We start from the raw sequence: 19,469 nt of genomic DNA on the forward strand, positions 1-19,469 counted from the left end.
TTAAAGGGATGTTCATGTTGTTGCTTGCAATACCCCACCTACATGTACCTACCCGGACCTCCTGGTTAGTGATCCAGTTTTTTGAATACTGTTCTCAATTAAAACCTATTCACACATGCTAATTGCTAAACTGCCTTATTGGTTGGAGAAATGTGGATATGATGTACTCTTTGTATTGTGATGAATTGGACCCCATTATTAAACTTTAGTGGTCCCAGGTTCCAACCTGACCAACCCTTGCTCCTGGCAATAATATTTCTACAGCTATTGTAACATCTATAGAATAGGATGTTTGATGAGACCAGAATATTGGGCCACCTTGGCTCCTATATATATTCTACAAGGCACATGCATGTAATAGTTAATGGTCACAAACTAGATAATGTAAAGTGAATATGCTGAAAATTTCAGTCAAATTGCTCCACTCTGAACCAAGATATTAGCGATTGAATTTTAGGCCTCGCCTCGATCATCATTACTTAAGTCGGTAGGATTATGCTTTTTTGCATTTAATCATCAATGAGCATTGAACAGCAGATCGGATTCAAATCCAATGAAAATCAGACACATAAGATGGCATTGAGAATTTATTATGATCTTTTTATGTTAATAAATGTCTAATAGTTTATATATTATTTCAGGTCTAAAATAGATTTAGCTCTTGCATAATGTATGTTTAACCAAACTCTTAGCATGTGTACATAGTCAATATTTATCTGTATCCTCATTCCTTTCGATCCACTATTTATGTATATGTCTTCCAGTAATCTGAAAGGGGGAAATTATTATATGCAGGTGAATTAGAAATTCTAATTTAAAATATTGATTTACACGGCACATACCAGAGGTTTTGTATATGTGGTTGGATCATACATGTAGCTCTTTCAATAATTTTGTGGTGTCGATCTTGCACTTATAAAACAGGGCATCTTTTCTCCAGTTCCCTCGTACAATTAAAGACCCCTTGTACCCGGAGTTGATTACACTTTAGTTCCCTCTTTCCTTCATCCCCTATTAGTTTAATTGTCTGTCTGCACGTCACACTTTTTGAGACTTAATAACTCTGCTTGTCGTTAAGGTAGAATTTCAGAGTTGGTGTAGATGTTCATTAGATGAATGTCTTGACTGAGTTCGGAGATCAGCATTTTTAGCCGAGACTAAGCAGCCAACATATCTGCCATCACACCCTTTAGAAAACAATAACTCTGCTTCTAATTGAGGTAGATGTTAGATATGTGAATCTCATGTTGAGCTCATGGCGAAAGCAGTGATAAGTATTTTGATTGTCTGAGCATTTTGAACACAATAACTCTGCTTATAATTGATGAGGAGTGGTGAAACAATTTGATTGCTAGATACATAATGAAAAGATAAATTTGCAAGTAATTAATGACTGTCTTCTAGATTTTGTGTGTGTGGTTGTCGGGGAGGGCGGGGCAAAGTGTGGGGCAGCCGACATCAGCCTTGCTGTTGGATTTTGTTTTCTACACCCATATTGCACTATGGTTATATATTGTTGTCAATTATTGCAGATATTTGCATCATGGGTTGTTACTCTTGATCAATTTTTAGTGACTTGTACATGTTCCCATTAGTTACAAAAGAATAAATATGCGACAACTTTTGTAGACTGCTTGGATCCATTTACTTATTCTGATATGTGCCATTGTTGTTTATGGTGTCTGTATATTGTGTCCCGTCCGTAGGTTTGTCTTTTGTATTTGTCCATGTGGTGTGCTCCCTCTGCACTTACTATTAATTGCTGTGAGCGTGTTTCATTGCCTGGCAACCTATTTTTTTATTTTATCAGGTACATGTATTCAATGTCATCAGTGTACAACACTAGAAGGTGTTGGATGTTTAGATTATTATTCAGCCGAAGAAAATGAAGATAATGTAGATGATTGTGAAGATAAACATACCCACTGTGTTAAATATAAAACATCAGTATTTCTCAGAGATTCAGGATATATTAATGGAAGGGCATTAGGTTAGTATGCTTGGATAGAATGAAAAATATGGAAAGTATACGAGGGGGTGGGGTAGACTTAAAGGACATCGTAAAATATGAGAGATAAATCCCAATAACTTTCAGAATATTTAATTTAAACTTTAGACATACTGCAGGTGGAAGTGTTAACCCATAAAGTAGATGTTATTCCCCATCATCATTTGGACCAGATAATTGTCACATTACATCCCCCCCCCTCCCCCCCAAACACAATACGATTTTAAAATGATACAGTGAAATGTTGTTTTCTTTGCTACTTTGCTTGAAATAAGTTAGATATCCACACTAACATTGTGATCTTTTAGAATACATTAATTTCAGATTATTTGATATCCTCATCTTTTCATAAATAAATAGATAATGATAATGTTACAATTTTCTGAAAGGGGACTATTAACATGGGTTTGTCAATCTTGGTGTAGATGTTCTTAAGGTTAAGACTCTTTACCTGAGTTCGATGTTGAGCATTTTCTCATTAGGCTCAGCAGAGATAAGAAATTTCATTTGTTTAATAAAATATTCAACCACCATTAAAATAGATATGCAAATTCTAAAGTTCTCACATCATCAATTATTATTGATTATTTTACCCAACCAATCCGCTTATGTTGCTAGAAAAGTAGCACAGCTTGATATGCAAAACATGAATTCCATGTGCTATAATTTCCTATATATATGTAGAGCTGTCAAACAGCTTGACCCACTCATTTGCTCTCAAAATTGAGAAAATTGAATGCAAAGCAGATATCCAATTCTTTATTACTTTAGGTCTATTGACTTACCAGGTACATATATGCACAAACATTATAATTACATACACACGATATGTACATGACAAGTAAATACAAACAGGCAAAAGAAGTAGATAATGTAAAAGCAATTGGCTGAAAATTTCAGTCAAATTGATTCACTAGGAACCAAGATTTTAGTGATTGAATATTGGGGCTAGCCTCGATCATCATTACTAAAGTCGGTAGGATAAAAAACATAGTCTCGATTATCCATGTTTTATAAGCCCACATTTTCATATGGACGTATATTGTTGTTGCCCCTGTCCGTCTGTCCGGACGTCCACAATTGTTTGTGAACACTATACAGGTCACAATTCTTATCCGATTTCAACGAAACTTGAAATGTAGGTTTATCTCCCCAAGATCTCGGTTCTTTTCGATATTGGCACGTATCGGACCGTAACTTCATGGATTATGGCCCCTGATTGTACGAAAAATCACGTTTTTAGCTTGTGAACACTGTAGAGGTCACAATTTTTATTCGATTTGGTTTAAACTTGAAATGTGTATTTATAACCCACAGATCTCGGTTCCTTTCGATATTCGCGCATATCGGACCATAACTTCCTGAATTAAGGCCCCTGATTGTACGAAAAATCTTGTTTTTAGCTTGTGGACCCAAAAGAGGTCACAATTTTTATACGCCCACATTTTCATGTGGACGTATTATGCCGTTGCCCCTGTCCATCCGTCTGTCTGTCCGTCCACAATTGTTTGTGGACTCTGTACAGGTCACAATTCTTATACGATTTTGACGAAACTTGAAATATAGGTTTATCCCCAAAAGATCTCGGCTGCTTTCGATATTGGCATGTATCGGATCGAAACTTCATGGATTATGGCCCCTGATTGTACGAAAAATCACTTTTTTTAGCTTGTGAACCCTATAGAGGTCACAATTTTTATCCAATTTTTTTGAAACTTGAAATGTAAGTTTATAACCCAAGGATCTCGGTTCCTTTCGATATTCGCACATATCGAACCGTAACTGCCTGAATTATGGCCCCTGATTGTACGAAAAATCATGCAGGACGGAGGGGCTGACAAGGAAAGCTGTCTAGTCGTTCGGATGGGATGAAAAACCGAGGTCCCGTGTACACATTGGCGTGCACGTAAAAGATCCCTTGGCAGTTGGAATTCAATATAAGAGTAGGCCGTAGTGCCGCTGTCCGGGCAAAATTTCCCTCATAGCACAATGTATGGCGTATGCCCGTCTTCATTAGCCCAGGTTAGGAGCAGAACAGCAGGACGTTGATCCCCATTTCATTTCATTTCATGTACGAAAAATCGCATTTTTAGCTTGTGGACCCTATAGAGGTCATAATTTTTATCCGATTTAAAAAAAAAGTATTATTATTTCACCGTTACACCCTAAGGAAGGTCGAATTCAAATTTTGTCAAAATCGGCCCAAAATTGACAGACAAAATGGCCGCCGTTCGTTCTCAAATAGAGTAAAAATATGGTATATCAAGGTTGTGGACCCTATAGAGGTCACAATTTTTATCCGATTTTGTTGAAACTTGAAATGTAAGTTTATAACCCAAAGATCTCGGTTCCTTTTGATATTTGCGCATATCAGACCGTAACTTCCTGAATTAAGGCCCCTGATTGTACGAAAAATCACGTTTTTAGCTTGTGGACCCTATAGAGGTCATAATTTTTATCCGATTTAAAAAACCGTATTATAATATCACCGTTACACCCTAAGGATGGCTGAGTTCGAATTTCGTGAAAATCGGCCCAAAATTGACAGACAAAATGGCCGCCAATCATTCTCAAATAGCGTAAAAATATGGTATATCAAGGTTGTGGACCCCATGGAGGTCACAATTTTAATCCGATTTTGTTGAAACTTGAAATGTAAGTTTATAACCCAAAGATCTTGGTTCCTTTCGATATTCGTGCATATGGGACGGTAACTTCCTGAATTATGGCCCCTGAATGTACGAAAAATCGCGTTTTTAGCTTGTGGACCCTATAGAGTCATAATTTTTATCCGATTTTAAAAACCGTATTATTATATCACCGTTACACCCTAAGGACGGCTGAGTTCCAATTTCGTGAAAATTGGCCCAAAATAGACAGACAAAATGGCCACCATTCGTTCTTAAATAGCGTAAAAATATGGTATATCAAGGTTGTGGACCCTATAGAGGTCACAATTTTTATCCGATTTTGTTGAAACTTGAAATGTAAGTTTATAACCCAAAGATCTTGGTGCCTGTCGATATTCGCGCATATCGGATCGTAACTTCCTGAATTATGGCCCTTGATTTTACGAAAAATTGCGGTTTTAGGTTGTGGTCCCTCAAGAGGTCACAATTATTATTCGATTTAAAAAAACATACGAATATATCACCGTTACACCGTAATGTTTGTTGACTTCAAATTTCATAAAAATTGGGCCATAACTGCTGGACAAAATGGCCGCCCCCCGTACACAAATAGTGTAAGCATATAGTAAATCAAGGTTGTGCAGCGTCTAGAGGTCACAATTTTGATCCAATTTTGATGAAACTTGAAATACATGTTATAACCCAAAGATATTGGTTCCTGTCGATATTCGCACATATCGGATCTTAACTTCCTGAATTATAGCCCTTGATTGAACAAAAAATCACGTTTTTAGCTTGTGGTCCCTGTAGAGGTCACAATTTTTATCGGATTTAAAAAAACGTGTGAATATATCACCATTACACACTAAGATCTTGGTTCCTTTTGATAATCGCGGATACCCGAACTTAACTTCCTAGATTATGGCCCCTGATTGTTCGAAAAATCGCATTTTTAGCTTGCGGATTCTCTAGAGGTCACAATTTTTTTCTGATTTTAAAAACCGTTTAAATACATCACCATTCCACCATAATGAGGTTTAAGTCATATTTTGGGAAAATCGAAATGAAACTGTCCGACAAAATGGCCGCTTTTTGTATGAAAATTGTGTAGAAGTGTGTAATACGAAGGTTGTGGACCCTCTAGAGGTCACAATTTTTATCCAATTTTGATGAAACTTAAAACATATCTAATCTTTATATCCCAAAGATCTCTGTCCCTTTTGATATTTGTACATTTCAGACCATAACTTTCTGGGTTTTTGCCCATGATTGTACAAAAAATCATGTTTGTTTTTAGCTTGTTTTCTATCCATCTGTTCAAAATGTGGGCGTATCCGGCCTGGCAGCCGCTGGTTGATTTAATTATAAATGGAAGTCGAACAGCAATCGGAAAGTAATCCAATAATATCGCAGGCTAGCGATGCCATAGAGAGTTGATTATGGTCTGGATAAGTTAAACATGCATTATGCAAGAGCAAAATCTGCTTATTACAAGTCTTTCTTTAGGCCTGAAATGTTATCTAAATTATCAATTAGACATTAATTAACTTATCCACACCATAATAAACTCTCGATGTCAAGGCTAGCCTTCGATGTTGGCTGGATTAGATTCCTTTATGCCGCTAACGGCCGTTGATAATTAAATCAACAAACGTGGATAATCAAGACTATGCTGTTTATATTAATGATTTTAGTAATGATGACCGAGACTATGCAAAAATTTCACCCGCTTCATTCTCGGCTCTTAGTGGATCAATTTGACTGAAAATTTCAGCATATTACCTTTACACTATCTAGTTTTTGACTAATATAGTGAGAACTGCCATCTCTTTTTCTTATCTTCCATAACGTATCTTTAATTAATGTCTAATTAATAATTTAGATAACATTTCAGGCCTAAAGAAAGACCTGCAATAGACAGATTTACCTCTTGCAAAATGTATGTTTAAGTTATTATTGATTGTGAAGCTTATAAAAATTAAGGTATCTTGAGGTATCATTGAGTCATTATAGTAGAAATTATAGTAACAACAGAAACAATTGAATGTAAATCAGTTTATAATATATAAACTTTATATACATTTATATTACATTATTATATGCGTTACGACCCATTTGTGTCAATTTCTAGTTGCCAGAGAATAGCGATTTAGCTCCTTTAAGATTCGAGAAGAAAAAATTGGTCTGCGGTCTATATATGTCTAAAATTTCTCATGTTAGATATTTTTTCACATCATTTTAATAAACTTTTCACAAATATATACCATACTTTATTACATCCCACTGTTCTGAATTATGTCATGTATTTGGCAAGTTAATCAGAAATACTGAAGTCATGGCAGAGAATATAATCATTGTTTAGCACTGATGGTAAAATGAGATGCACAACTACATGTATAGTATAGAAAGTATTAAAGGAGTAAATTGCTAATAGAAATTGACACAAATGGGTCTCCGTGCATATAATAATGTAATATGAATTTATATAAACTGATTTACATTCTATCATTTCTGTTCGTCAAAATACTCCAGAAGTCTCAATCAAATGGCAATCTCTAATGTCTAGTTATTCCAGTCTACACCAATAGTATTTATTGCGCATGCACTCCAGATATGGCATCACCGTTTGACATGACTTGTGGAATATATCTAGCCTCGTTCTTCGAGTCCCTGGTTATAAATTATGGTACACACTCCGTGTACCAATGGTAAAATGTTTATTTTGTCTTTTAATATTGGATATCAGAAGCCAATCTTTTCCCAGTAAGATTACAACATCAATGTTGATTTTAGATTGATAAATAATTTGTGTTTTCAATTTCGAAGAGAGATATTGAGTTAGAGACTTTAGCTAAATGTACTTTAACTATGGTTCTGAAACACTCTTTGAAGTTGAATACAGATTTTAAAATTAAATATAGTCCCACAAATTCCAACATTGATGTGCTGTAAACATGATTGTAGCGTCATTAACATTTACCTTCTTTACATGACCATTTTTCTAATAATAATTTGAATTAAACATATTTCCTGTGTATACAGTTTGGCAAAAAAAGAGTTATTCCCCTTTAATCATGCTATAATCATATTTAAGCATTTCGTGCAGATTTATGATTTATCATTAATTGTCTACATTACTTATTATCAGTGGTACTTATTCGGGAAGGTGCAGTTTTGCATATATTAAATTAAAGTATGAAATTTATGTCTTTTTACTTTATTTTCAAATTAGCACAGGTTATAATATTTAAAATCTGTCAAAACATTTGGCTGAGACTTAAGAAGTATTAGGCCTACTATTGTGAGTACCGGGAAATCAAATTCAGAGGCAAATATATCATCTGAAACGGTCAATAATTTAAAAATGAGAGATAACAACATTTCCCTTTCTTTTTAATTTTCTATATTATCAACTCCATTCAGCCAACACTATTTCATTGGCTGAACGTGTTTTACTTTCTGTCTATTCATCTTTATTAAACAATTGAGACTGTTATTTTTTAGTTAAAGTCATAGATTTGATTATATGGTCAATGTCCAATTTACGACATTTGATCCCACCTTTCTCCCTCAAAAAATAATAACTATGCGTTTTCAGCAAAAAATATGGAATTATTTCATCAAAGACTTATTAGAAAGTACAAAGATCTTTTGAGAACAGTCAAGTAAAAATTTATTAGCCGAATGGAATTGATATTGGCCAAGGGAGACACAGTGGCTCAGTGAGTAAGGTGCTGGCTCGCTCACCTGGAGGTTCTGGGTTCGATCCTGTTATTGTTTAGATGGAAAGAAACAACAAGATCTTGTGCATGTAAAAGAACCCGGCCTTCTCATAGCACACTGCTTATGTTTTTATATATTGTTGTCGCCCCTGTCCGTCCACAATTTGTTTAAGGACACTCTACAGGTCACAATTTTTATCCGATTTTGACGAAACTTGAAATAGATCTCGGTTCCTTTCAATATTGGCATGTATATCAGATCCAAACTTTATGGATTATGGCACCTGATTGTACGAAAAATCACGTTTTTAGCTAGTCACAATTTCTATCCGATTTTGATGAAACTTGAAATATATTTTTATAACCCAACCATCCGCGCATATTGGTCCGTCACAATCCTGGATTATGGCCTCTGATGGATTGAACCATCAAATTTTTAGCGTGTTCTTTGTCTAGAGGTCACAATTGTTTTCCAATGTAAAAATAACATTTGAATATATCAGCATTTCACCATATGATGCCAGACAAAATGGCTGCTCCCTGTAAGCAAATAGTGTTAAGGTATGTAATATATAGGTTGTGGACCCTGTAGAGGTCACAATTTTTATCCGATTTTGATCAAACTTAAAACATGTGTTTATATCCCAAAGATCTCAGTTCCTTTCGATATCCGCGCATATCGGACTATAATTTCCTGGATTGTGTCCCCTGATTGTATGAAAAATATCGCGATTTTAGCTTATCTGGCTTATAGTAAATTAATATTAACATAATATATGACTTGAGGCTTAATACTTTCCTCAGCTTGATGTTAATTTTGAAAGAGATTTTCTATTTGACGAAATTTGAACTTAGTTGTGTCTTGAGAGATTACTGTGATTGAAGTCAATTCTGTCTTGCTTCAACCCACCTCCTATTTCTCCATGTCATTTCAGAGTCGGTAGTGGTAACAAGAACTTGTGAGAGAGCAGATGGAGCTTCTGATGGTTGCAAAGCAACAACTAATAATGGTGGAACCCTTATCAAATGTCGATGTTCACAGGATGGATGTAATACTGGTGCTGTTATGACAACAACTTCAACTTTAATCATTGTATCATTCTGTATCTCTCTTCTGTCTAAATATTTTATCAACTAAACATTCCTATATTGTTTGTACAATTAAATTGATTTCATTTCTTTTGTGCAGATATTACTATTTGAATATTTGATTTAATTGAAATTCTCAATTTCTGCACCATTTTCACATGTTTTCATTGAATTAATATTGGTTGATATAATATTATTAAATATTTCATTGAAGACCAAAACGGATCGAATTCCAATAGTTGTATTCAACTAAACAAATACTAAAAAGAAATTTCGAATAGCTTTGCGTAAGTAATAACATAGAGTGGTAAAAGTTCGAAATTTTTCACATTTTATTCTTTTGACACCCCACAATGGACTACATATTAATTGTGGGTGTATATGTCGTCTCCTACATCAGTTGGTCCGTCACCATTTTTCTTGTGAATGTGACTGACTAAATTTTTACACAAATTTTTTCAAATCAGGTTTGGATCATTGTTTTTCAGCATTCCACCTTCCATTCCAGAGTTATGATTCCTTTTCTCCTAACCTTGTGAATTGTGTGTAGCATTAGTTCTGAAAGAAGATGAACCCACTTGATTTAAGACTTTCTTATCCATAGGTATATGTCCAGAGAAATTTGTTAAAACGATAAATATTAGATTTCTTAAAGGCATCAAATTTGGTCAATATCCAATTTTTTCTTTCAGATAAGCTCTTGTCTATGGCTAAATGTTTTCAAAAACCATAGCTGCTATGTAGGCATATTACCACACTTTGCTTGTCTTTTTTTTTTTTTTTGTTCAGTTCCAAATTTTTAACATATCATTTATGTTTTAACATTTTCTTAATCATTGATTTTAAAACAAAAGTTATGGATTGTGTCATTAGGGTAAATCTGGGGAAATACATTATTTATTTGCATGTAAATCTACTAAGAAACCCCAATATCATTGTCCGAATAAGATTTACAGTGATTTTAAAACAAAGGGTATTGATTGTTCCATTAGGGTAATCTGCAGAAATGCATTATTTATTAGAAGAACCAATATTATATCAGAAGGAATTCAGATTAATAGTGTTCTAAGGGAAGTGGAACTAAGATTAATTGTGTTCTAATAGAAATGTAACCAAGATTAATTGTGTTCTAATGGAAATGGAACCAAGATTAATTGTGTTCTAATGGAAATGAAGCCAGGATGAAAGATGCATTATGTAAGATATAGATAAAGAGCTAGTCATTCTTGCTAAATAGTTTTAAAAAGGTAATGAAATATGAATGTATTAAAAATTTCAGTCAAATGACTTAAAATTTTGACAAAAATAGCCTAGTTTCGATTGTCATTGTTACAATAATAAACAAAATCTTGACTTTATTGTGAGCAAAGTTATGAATGTTTAGACAAAAATAACCTAGTCTTGATTGGTACAATAATAAACAAAGTCTTGATTTTCCATGTTAATGTTAACCAGTTAAAAGGCACAGGTGTTCTTATCCACTTAATATCTTAGCCATCAGATGTCAAAGAGGGTTGATTATGGTCTTGTCTTGTGCATAAATATCTAAATAATAATTTACATAACAGAAAAAAAAAGACTTGCAATATGCAGATTTAGCTCTTACATAATGTTTCTTTAATTGTGTTCTGTGTATTTCTGGCTACTTGTATTCCCATGTTCAAAGTTATAGCATCGTTTTACTTTTATTTTATCACAATCTAAAGCAATCACTAATTGTACATGTTGGAATTAAAGAGTGGTTGGCAAGATTTACTTCTAATACTATTAAAGTTTTGTCTGTCCATTTTTTATACATTTGATAATGGTGTAAAGTATTCATAATTTTACACATTTGTATTTAAGAGTTATTGACCATTTTCAAGCTATGACAAGAAACCGATCTGACATAAAATAAAGTTAAGGTCATGTCATATAGCAGGCCTTAGTATAATGAAACGAAGTCATCAGATTCTTACTATGCACATCGAAAATTATTGTAGTTACTGGTTTTATGATTTTTTACCTAGAGAGTGCAGACTTACAATATGTTTTTGTTATAACATTCCATAATATAATTTTAAAAAAAACAAAAAAACCCCCAATAACTCAGAACAATTTTATTACTAGGCCTTTTTTCAGATTGTAGATGGTCAGTCAATAGATTTAATCATGACATTTTTCTTAAAAGCAGCAGTTATTAATGACTTCATGTAGTTTTTTTTATGTATGGTATTTTTTTATTATAAAAGTATTTGTAAATAAATTTCATTTTACATTATTGTTTGACATTTATTACGTAAACTGTGATCTCTTACCTGACCAAGACCAGTGATATCACGTACATAATCCAAAGGCTACATTTTGCTTGTTTTACTGACGTGGTTTCTATAACTTCTTCTCTTTTTTTGTTCCCCGCAGGGGACTATTAAAATGAGTTCGTCCGTCTGTCTGTCCGTTCTAATTGAGCTAGAATGTTCAAATATGGTGTAGGTATTTATTAGGTCAATGCCTTGATGGAGTTCAAAGATGAACAATTTCTGCTTAGGGTAAGCCGAGATAAGCCATTTGATTGGTTGATGCTTTGGGACACGATAACTTTAGTTTAGTGAGAGTGATGAAACTTAGTGTATAGTTTCATTACATCAATACCTTGACTAAGTTCGATAATGAGCATTTTCTGCTCAGGGTAAGCAGAGCGATAAGCAATTTGATTGGCTGTGACTTTGGAACACAATAACTCTACTTCTAATTGAGCTAGAATGTTCAATCTTGGTGTATGCGTTTATTAGGTGCCTTGATGGAGTTCGAAGATGGGTAAGCAGAGATAAGCAATTTGATTGGTTGATGCTTTGGGACACGATAACTTTAGTTCTAATTAAGTGAGATTGAGGACACTTGGTGTATAGCTTTTTTTACATCAATACCTTGACTAATGAACATTTTCTGCTGAGAGTAAGCAGAGCGATAAGCAATTTGATTGGTCGAGACTTTGGAACACAATAACTCTACTTCTAATTGTGGCAGAATGTTCAAACTTGGTGTAGGCGTTCATTAGGGGAATGCCTTGATGGAGTTCGATGATGAACATTGTCTGCTTACGATAAGCATTCTGATTGGTTGATGCTTTGGGGCACGATAACTTTGGTTATAATAAGTGAGAGCGATGAAACGCCGAATATAGATTCATGATATCATTACCTTGACTAAGTTCGATGGTGAGAATTTTCTGCTTAGGGTAAGGAGCGATAAGCAATTTCATTGGTCAAGACTTTGGAACATAACAACTCTGCTTTTAATTGAGGTAGAATGTTTAAACTTGATGTAGATGTTCATTAGGTGAATGTCTTGACTGAGTTCAATGATTAACATTTCGAGCTGAAGCTAACCAGAGCTAATCAGTTTCATTGGTCGATGCTTTGGGACAAGATAATCTTGATTCTGTCTGATAGATAATGATGAAACTTAGTGTATAATTTGATTGCTCGATACTTTTGAAAAAAATAAATGTGCGATTAATATTAATATGTGTCATCTATTTATTTTGGAATTTCGGCGGTGGACATCAGCCTCACTGTTGGCTTGTTTTATCAAATCGTCGGTCGCCTCTGAAGAAATAAGTAACGACTTTGTGTCTTGGAAGAACGTCGACGCTATTACCCTTTTGCCTTGTGACAAGATTCCAAACGTGTGTCAATTATCACGATGGGTCATCCTATTTTAATGTATTTGATCATCACCATACACCGACACTTACATTGCCACTGAAGCGGAGACCAACATGGCACGAGTAACAATACACAGGTTTTTAAAAAGCCAAGATTACGCATAGTAATCAGGGAGCCCTTCAATCCAATGGAATATCCCCATCGGGCCCGTAGCCAGCTCGTAAAATTTGGGGGGTCTGGGGATCCTCCACCAAACATTTTTGAAAATTTGGTGCTCTCTCCTCGCATCTGCGTGCATTCCTGGGCCTCAAATTGAAGTGCCGCAGGCATGGTATTATTTCTGAATTTTCCTTCTTCGACTCCTCCCGCCGATATCATCTTGAGGGTAGTAGAGAGTGTCTTTTGATTTACGCTGAGAACTCTATTCCGGGAAATACAGCTCTAGTATCAAATTTCAAGTGAACTATAGGTATTTAGGTATTCTATTATTCTATTCATAGAACTACAGTATAGGCTGCACAATAGGCACCTACATTTTAGGCGCCCGTAGGCACCCTATATCGGGTGTAGGCACCCTATATCGGGTGTAGGCATATGCAAACATTTGAACCGACGCCTTGGAGGCGAACAAATAAACCAGGGCCTCTTTTAAACCCGGGTATAAAAGGACAGCGAGCCTAAAGGTCGCTTACCAATTTGAACACTCCTAAAAAATCATTATTGTAGGCGAAATATTGGGGGGGGGGGGCTAATTCGGGGTTTTTTTGTGGGCGTTTTAGCAGGCACACCGTTTATGAGTTTATGACAATTAATCATATGACGGCAAGTCTCATTAACCGAAAAACAAGGTCGGCGTGGCAAAGGTGTATGCACAGTACAGATGAGATGAAAATTACATGATTAAAAGACAATGTATAGCAGAAGAAGATTGTGATATTGTTTGTAGGATTGTTGTCTTATTTACGCTTTAGACAAACACTGGTATGACAGACTCTTTGGGCACATCGTGGTGTCTTCATGAATACTGCTAACTAGACCTATATTTTCTTCAGGTTCCTTTTTATGTCTGCTAAGTGGGTAAGACGCTGGCTCAATAGCCTAAAGGTCGGGTGTTCGATCCCTGCATTGGCCGAGAAAGTTCATCCAGATTTTCCGGCGTGGTTTCACCCTTATCAGTGATGCAGGACGGAGGGTCTGACAATGATAGCTGTCTAGTCGTTCGGATGGGACGAAAAACCGAGGCCCCGCGTTCACATTGGCGTGCACGTAAAAGATCCCTTGACAGTTGGAATTCGATATAAGAGTAGGCCGGAGTGCCGCTGTCCGGGCAAAATTTCCCTCATAGCACACTGTATGGCGTATGCCCGCCTTCATTAGCCCAGTTCGGAGCAAAACAGTAGGACGCTAAACCCCATTAGGAACTAAAAATTAAGGACACTGATTAAAGAGCTGATTAGTCTGCCATAAAACTCTACTCAAACTGAGCTATTGCCACAAATACCTGCACTTCAGAAATCAAACCTACCCATTGAGAAGTGGTTTCAGATGTTCTGATTGATTTTCAATATTGACGTATATTGCCATTACCAGCGTTTTTTCCGTGCTGTTATCGAATTTGTCTGGAACTTTCAGGAAACATGTATTATGACAAGCCGAATATGCCTTCTTCTTTTCGGCGAAATCGGATTAATACTTTAGAGTAGAGTTATGCACCTTTATTGCCGAAATTTTTCTAAACTACTGCCTGGTTAGCATGCCAGAGGTCCTAGCTTTCACTGATTTTTTCTGAAATTTTCAGAAAAGTTTTAAGAGTAGACAGGCATGTCTATTTCTTTTCGACATAATTGTTTGCCCTGGGCTTGTGATCAATTGTATGTTCTTCTATTTATAACAATTTACAAGTAGATTGTTTGTGAAATGAAATAATAACGGGTGCACCATGCCTAATCTCTTCAAATTCCAACAACTTATGGAGCCTTATTTGTGTTCGCATTATCATAACCACTATACGTTGTTTCTTGCCAGGCACCACTGGCAAAGGGAATACTACGCGGAACTTTCTCTGCCAACACCAGTATCTATCTCGGAACCCCCTGATTTAGTGAACTAGCTTCTTACTCATCGTTGCTCATCGACTTGTGTCGAAAATGAAATAAAATTGGGGATAACGTCACCCTTGACTGCTCCACCCGGGCTAATTACGATGGGCATACACCATGCAGTGTGTTATGAGGAAAAACTTTCCAACTGTCAAGGGGTATTTTACATGCACGCCAATGTGTACGCGATACCTCGATTTTTAGTCCCAACCGAACCCATACCGGAAAATATCTAGTAACGTGTCAATACTACACTGTGGGATTGTTCTAATGTTTGACAATGTTAGAGTCGACCTTTTTCGTATTCTCATCTGTCTCCTCTCATCGATCAACCGTATGCACTTCAAAGTGTTAATGACAGTCATGGAACAATGCATTCTCAGGGCAGGCAAGAAGATGACGGATGGAAGGTGTTTAAATTACGTATCCTTCTTCTTGACACATCCACACCCTAGAAAAGTGGAAACTCTTTTTGTTAATGACAAGTTATTCATTTTCATTTTTCATTTAATCAAATCGTTCAATAAAATATACTACAATGTACAGATATTTAAATGATGTACGTAACAATCTACAATGAACATGATATAACAGTGAATAATGGTTAAACAATCGATGTATAAACAAAAGTCGTCTTATCTAATAAATGACCGTATTCAAATTAACGACTAATGAAAAAAAAAACGGCGTCTATTCATTTCATCCATAATTCTTGGTATTCTAGTAATTACATTGCAATGAGAAATGAGTACAATCACTAGACCTCTATGATTTAGGTTAAAAATGTAATACACGTAGTTGGTTTCATTTGTTTTGTGGCATGACGATCTGTTTCCGTTTAAAATTTTATATCTTTTGACAAGTTACAACTTATTTTGTGTTCGAACAAGCTTAATCTTGTGTTAATTCCAGCCAAAGTGATCTACATGCCGTATTGAATGTTGTTACTAGCATTAAACTTTAATAATCCCTAACTAAGTTAGGTCTTGTTTGGGTACATGTAATTAAAAGGTATCTCTGGTTGGTCAGCATTAACCAAGTATTGTTGTGTAAATGTATATATTGTCTTGTTATATTTTCATATTTTATCATTGCTTGATAATGACTTGAGAAGCCTAGGCGAAACGTCACTCAGTAATAAGCAGTAATTGTATTCCATAGAATTGTGACCTGTATATTCCAAATTAAAACATTATTTCAACCTAAATCAAAGAGGTTAAGTGCCTTTAAGGTAAAATATACTTGAATCCTTTTGTAGCAAGATGTTCTGTTTATTCAAAACATAAAAGAGTATAACAATATGTATATTCGAAAACATTGAACAAATCAAACATGCACACATAAATATGTCTAAAGAAGAAATAATTTGACAGATGGTTTATCTTTATCTAACATTTGATGTTCACACTTGAACATATTCATGTTTGGCAAATTTCACTTAATTATTAGGTTTTCACTTCTTGATTTTGAGTTACTATGTTTTAATTCCGTTTCGTTATTTAAGCAGTTATTATGTTTTCAATATTTACAGGTTATAATTAATTACAGAGTATGACAAACAGTATTGTAATAATCTGGATTAACTTGTGTTATAATATCTATTGTTTTATTTTTAAATTATGGAAATTAGCTTACATGTGTTACATTTAAGACCTTTTAAAATACATCCTATTTTTACGTCGGTATGTGCAGATTAGGTTTGAGGAAATAAATCCTAATTCACATCTGTACATCTGTAGTTAGATGCACATACAATCTCGCAAATATATAAAATATTAAGCTTCACATGATGGCAACAGCTACAAAATCATTTCTATATGAATTAAAATTATGGATACGACAACTTCCAAAAGCCAAAAGAACATAAAGGCCTTTATTACAATACCGGTATATAAGGGAATGTCGTTGCTGTTTCTTTAATGGTTATCGTAGCTATGTCAAATCGGGTTTTGAACAATCACAAAGAGTATTTGACCTGTCACTTTTAGATTGATTGACTAAGAATTATGCAAGCTCACTGAGTCATTAGTAGTTCGGGTGGTGCTCAGTTTTCGTTTTTCCCTTAGAGACACAAAAATCGATAGATAAAGAATAAAAATAAATTGATTCCCAAAGTTACGCTATATTTTAATTTGAACTGAAGTCAATGGGTAGTTGGGGTGGTCGTCAGTTTTCGTTTGTCCCTTAGAGGGACAAAAATCGATCGGTAAAAAATAAAAATAAATTGATTTCCAAAGTTAGAGAGTTTCTTTAGATTTAAAACTCCAATGAATTATCCAAATAAATTAACAGATATTTAGGCTTTTTCTTGTTTTACAAAATGATAGTGTTAAATTTTTGAAGGTCCATGGGATATTTTACAAAATAAATAAAGGGCGGGTGTCTGCTTTTGGCCCCGGGCCCGCCGACGCTTTCGAGACCATTTAACAATTTACATAATAAGGCACAAAGTCTCATTTGTATAATGTATGGCATTTAAACTTACATTTTTAGTGAAAAATAAATAAAATAATTTTAAAATGACAGCACAATCAAAAACAATTATATATATTTACAAAACTACACGACGTATGTATGATACACAATGATAATGTACAATATAATAAAAAGCTAACAAATGAATACATATATACAAAACAATGGAAGACTTATGATAGAACCAATTTCTATATCACAATAAAAAAATAAAATATCAAATGAAAAGTGTTCAAAGGCTAACATTATTATGCTCGATCCACAATCCATCCAATATTTGAAGAAAAAAAAGATCAATTGAAAACTGAGAAATCTGGCAATGTTTTATTCTGTTCTTGTTTCAGCAATGCAGGTGATTAGCCATATTTTTCTTTTCTTTTGATATTTATTTAAATACTCCCTGATTAAAAGATATTACTACTAAAGGCACATACAAGCATTATATAACAATAATCAGCTAAATTCTCCCTTCGACAGATTTTAGTTTGTGCCATAATCTACGTTTGTCTGTATATCTTAAACAACACAACAAGACACATGGTTAAATGTATGTAAAGACGATCAGCTTATCGACAAGCTTCAGTTTCATAATCGAAATAAACATACGTCAGCCTGACTAAATAAATAATAACCGACCGGGGTCATTATAAGGAAATAACATTAAGGCAGCCCTATTTCTGGAAGTTCAAAATGGCATTATTTGTTTTACCCCGCCTGTGCGCCGTATGTTAATGTTGACCCTTTGATCAACCACGGCTTAAATCATAATCTGGTGACTATCATTCAAATCAAAATAAATTAACTAGAATAAGTATGGTAACCTAATGTAAGATCGTTATAGATGCTACCTTTCCATCAGAGTTGATCATAACCTAGTAAGTTCCTGCAAAACAAAGCGATAAAAATCATAAATATACTGTGCACAAATTCGTGAAAACCAATTGACACTCATTGCGAAGTACGTTATATTTTAATTTTTATCGTTTTCCGAAATTCTATTCGGATTATTGCCCTTATTATTGTTAAAATTTTTGACGTCATAACTCATGACGTCAGCTGATAGACTATCGTCATTCCTAAGATGATCACCGTCAAGACCGGTATCATTATTTCTATTAGTATTATTCATTGTTTTGTGTTTCATTCCTAGCTAGAGGAGTTGGATGGCCGAATGGTTAGCGCTTGCGCGTTGCGCCATAAGGTCTGTCAATGCGTTAACTGGCGTGGTTTCGATTCCCCGGTTGAATGTGACAAGGAGATAGGGTCGCCTGTCCAACCTCGTTGGGTTTCTGGGTTTCCTTCCACTGCTAAAGACCCCTACGCGCAAGCGAATTATGGAAATAAAATTGAACCATGTGTTATTTCCGAAATGACCTAGTTTGTGTCGAGTGGACGCTCAACTCTCTATTTCACGAAATAACTCTAATACGGGTATATGGAAAGTAAAATGAAAAAATAAATTTACCGGGGGCATGGACTGCGTCCTCAGAGCTTGTAATTTTTTTAACCGTTCATCATCCACAAATATAGGATTATCTAAACCATTGCTATCCACTGCTGAAAGCTTTCTGGGCGAACTGTCGATACTGGTGGCGGTGGCGAAAGACGCTATGGAATGATCCAGCGATACTTCTCTGGACAAATCGTATTTGAGTGGTTCATCGTCCTCGTCGGAGGAATCACTCAAAGTTAAACTTGGATGATTTCCTATTGCCCCAACCAATGCTATAGATGCTAAGGTATCTAATGCTGGCATGACACTACTTCTTCGTCGTCGACCTGTAAAACAATCGTATAAT

The 19,469-nt window shown here is 35.0% G+C and overlaps 1 protein-coding gene across 3 annotated transcripts in view; it reads right to left on the reverse strand.

Moving 5' to 3' along the window:
- Positions 1-15,720: 15,720 nt before the first annotated feature.
- The window catches only part of LOC126825736 (uncharacterized), a 28,416-nt gene continuing 24,667 nt past the window's right edge, over positions 15,721-19,469 (reverse strand). For all 3 annotated transcript variants that reach the window (XM_050555508.2, XM_050555509.2, XM_050555511.2), the window contains 2 exons: positions 19,136-19,449; positions 15,721-18,553 (listed from right to left, as the gene is read on the reverse strand). In XM_050555508.2, the coding sequence (XP_050411465.1) occupies positions 18,536-18,553; positions 19,136-19,449 (332 nt within the window). In that variant the 3' untranslated portion in view covers positions 15,721-18,535. The remainder of the gene's footprint in view (positions 18,554-19,135; positions 19,450-19,469) is intronic.

Source organism: Patella vulgata, chromosome 6, assembly GCF_932274485.2.
Source record: "Patella vulgata chromosome 6, xgPatVulg1.2, whole genome shotgun sequence".
Taxonomy (NCBI): Eukaryota; Metazoa; Mollusca; class Gastropoda; family Patellidae; genus Patella; species Patella vulgata.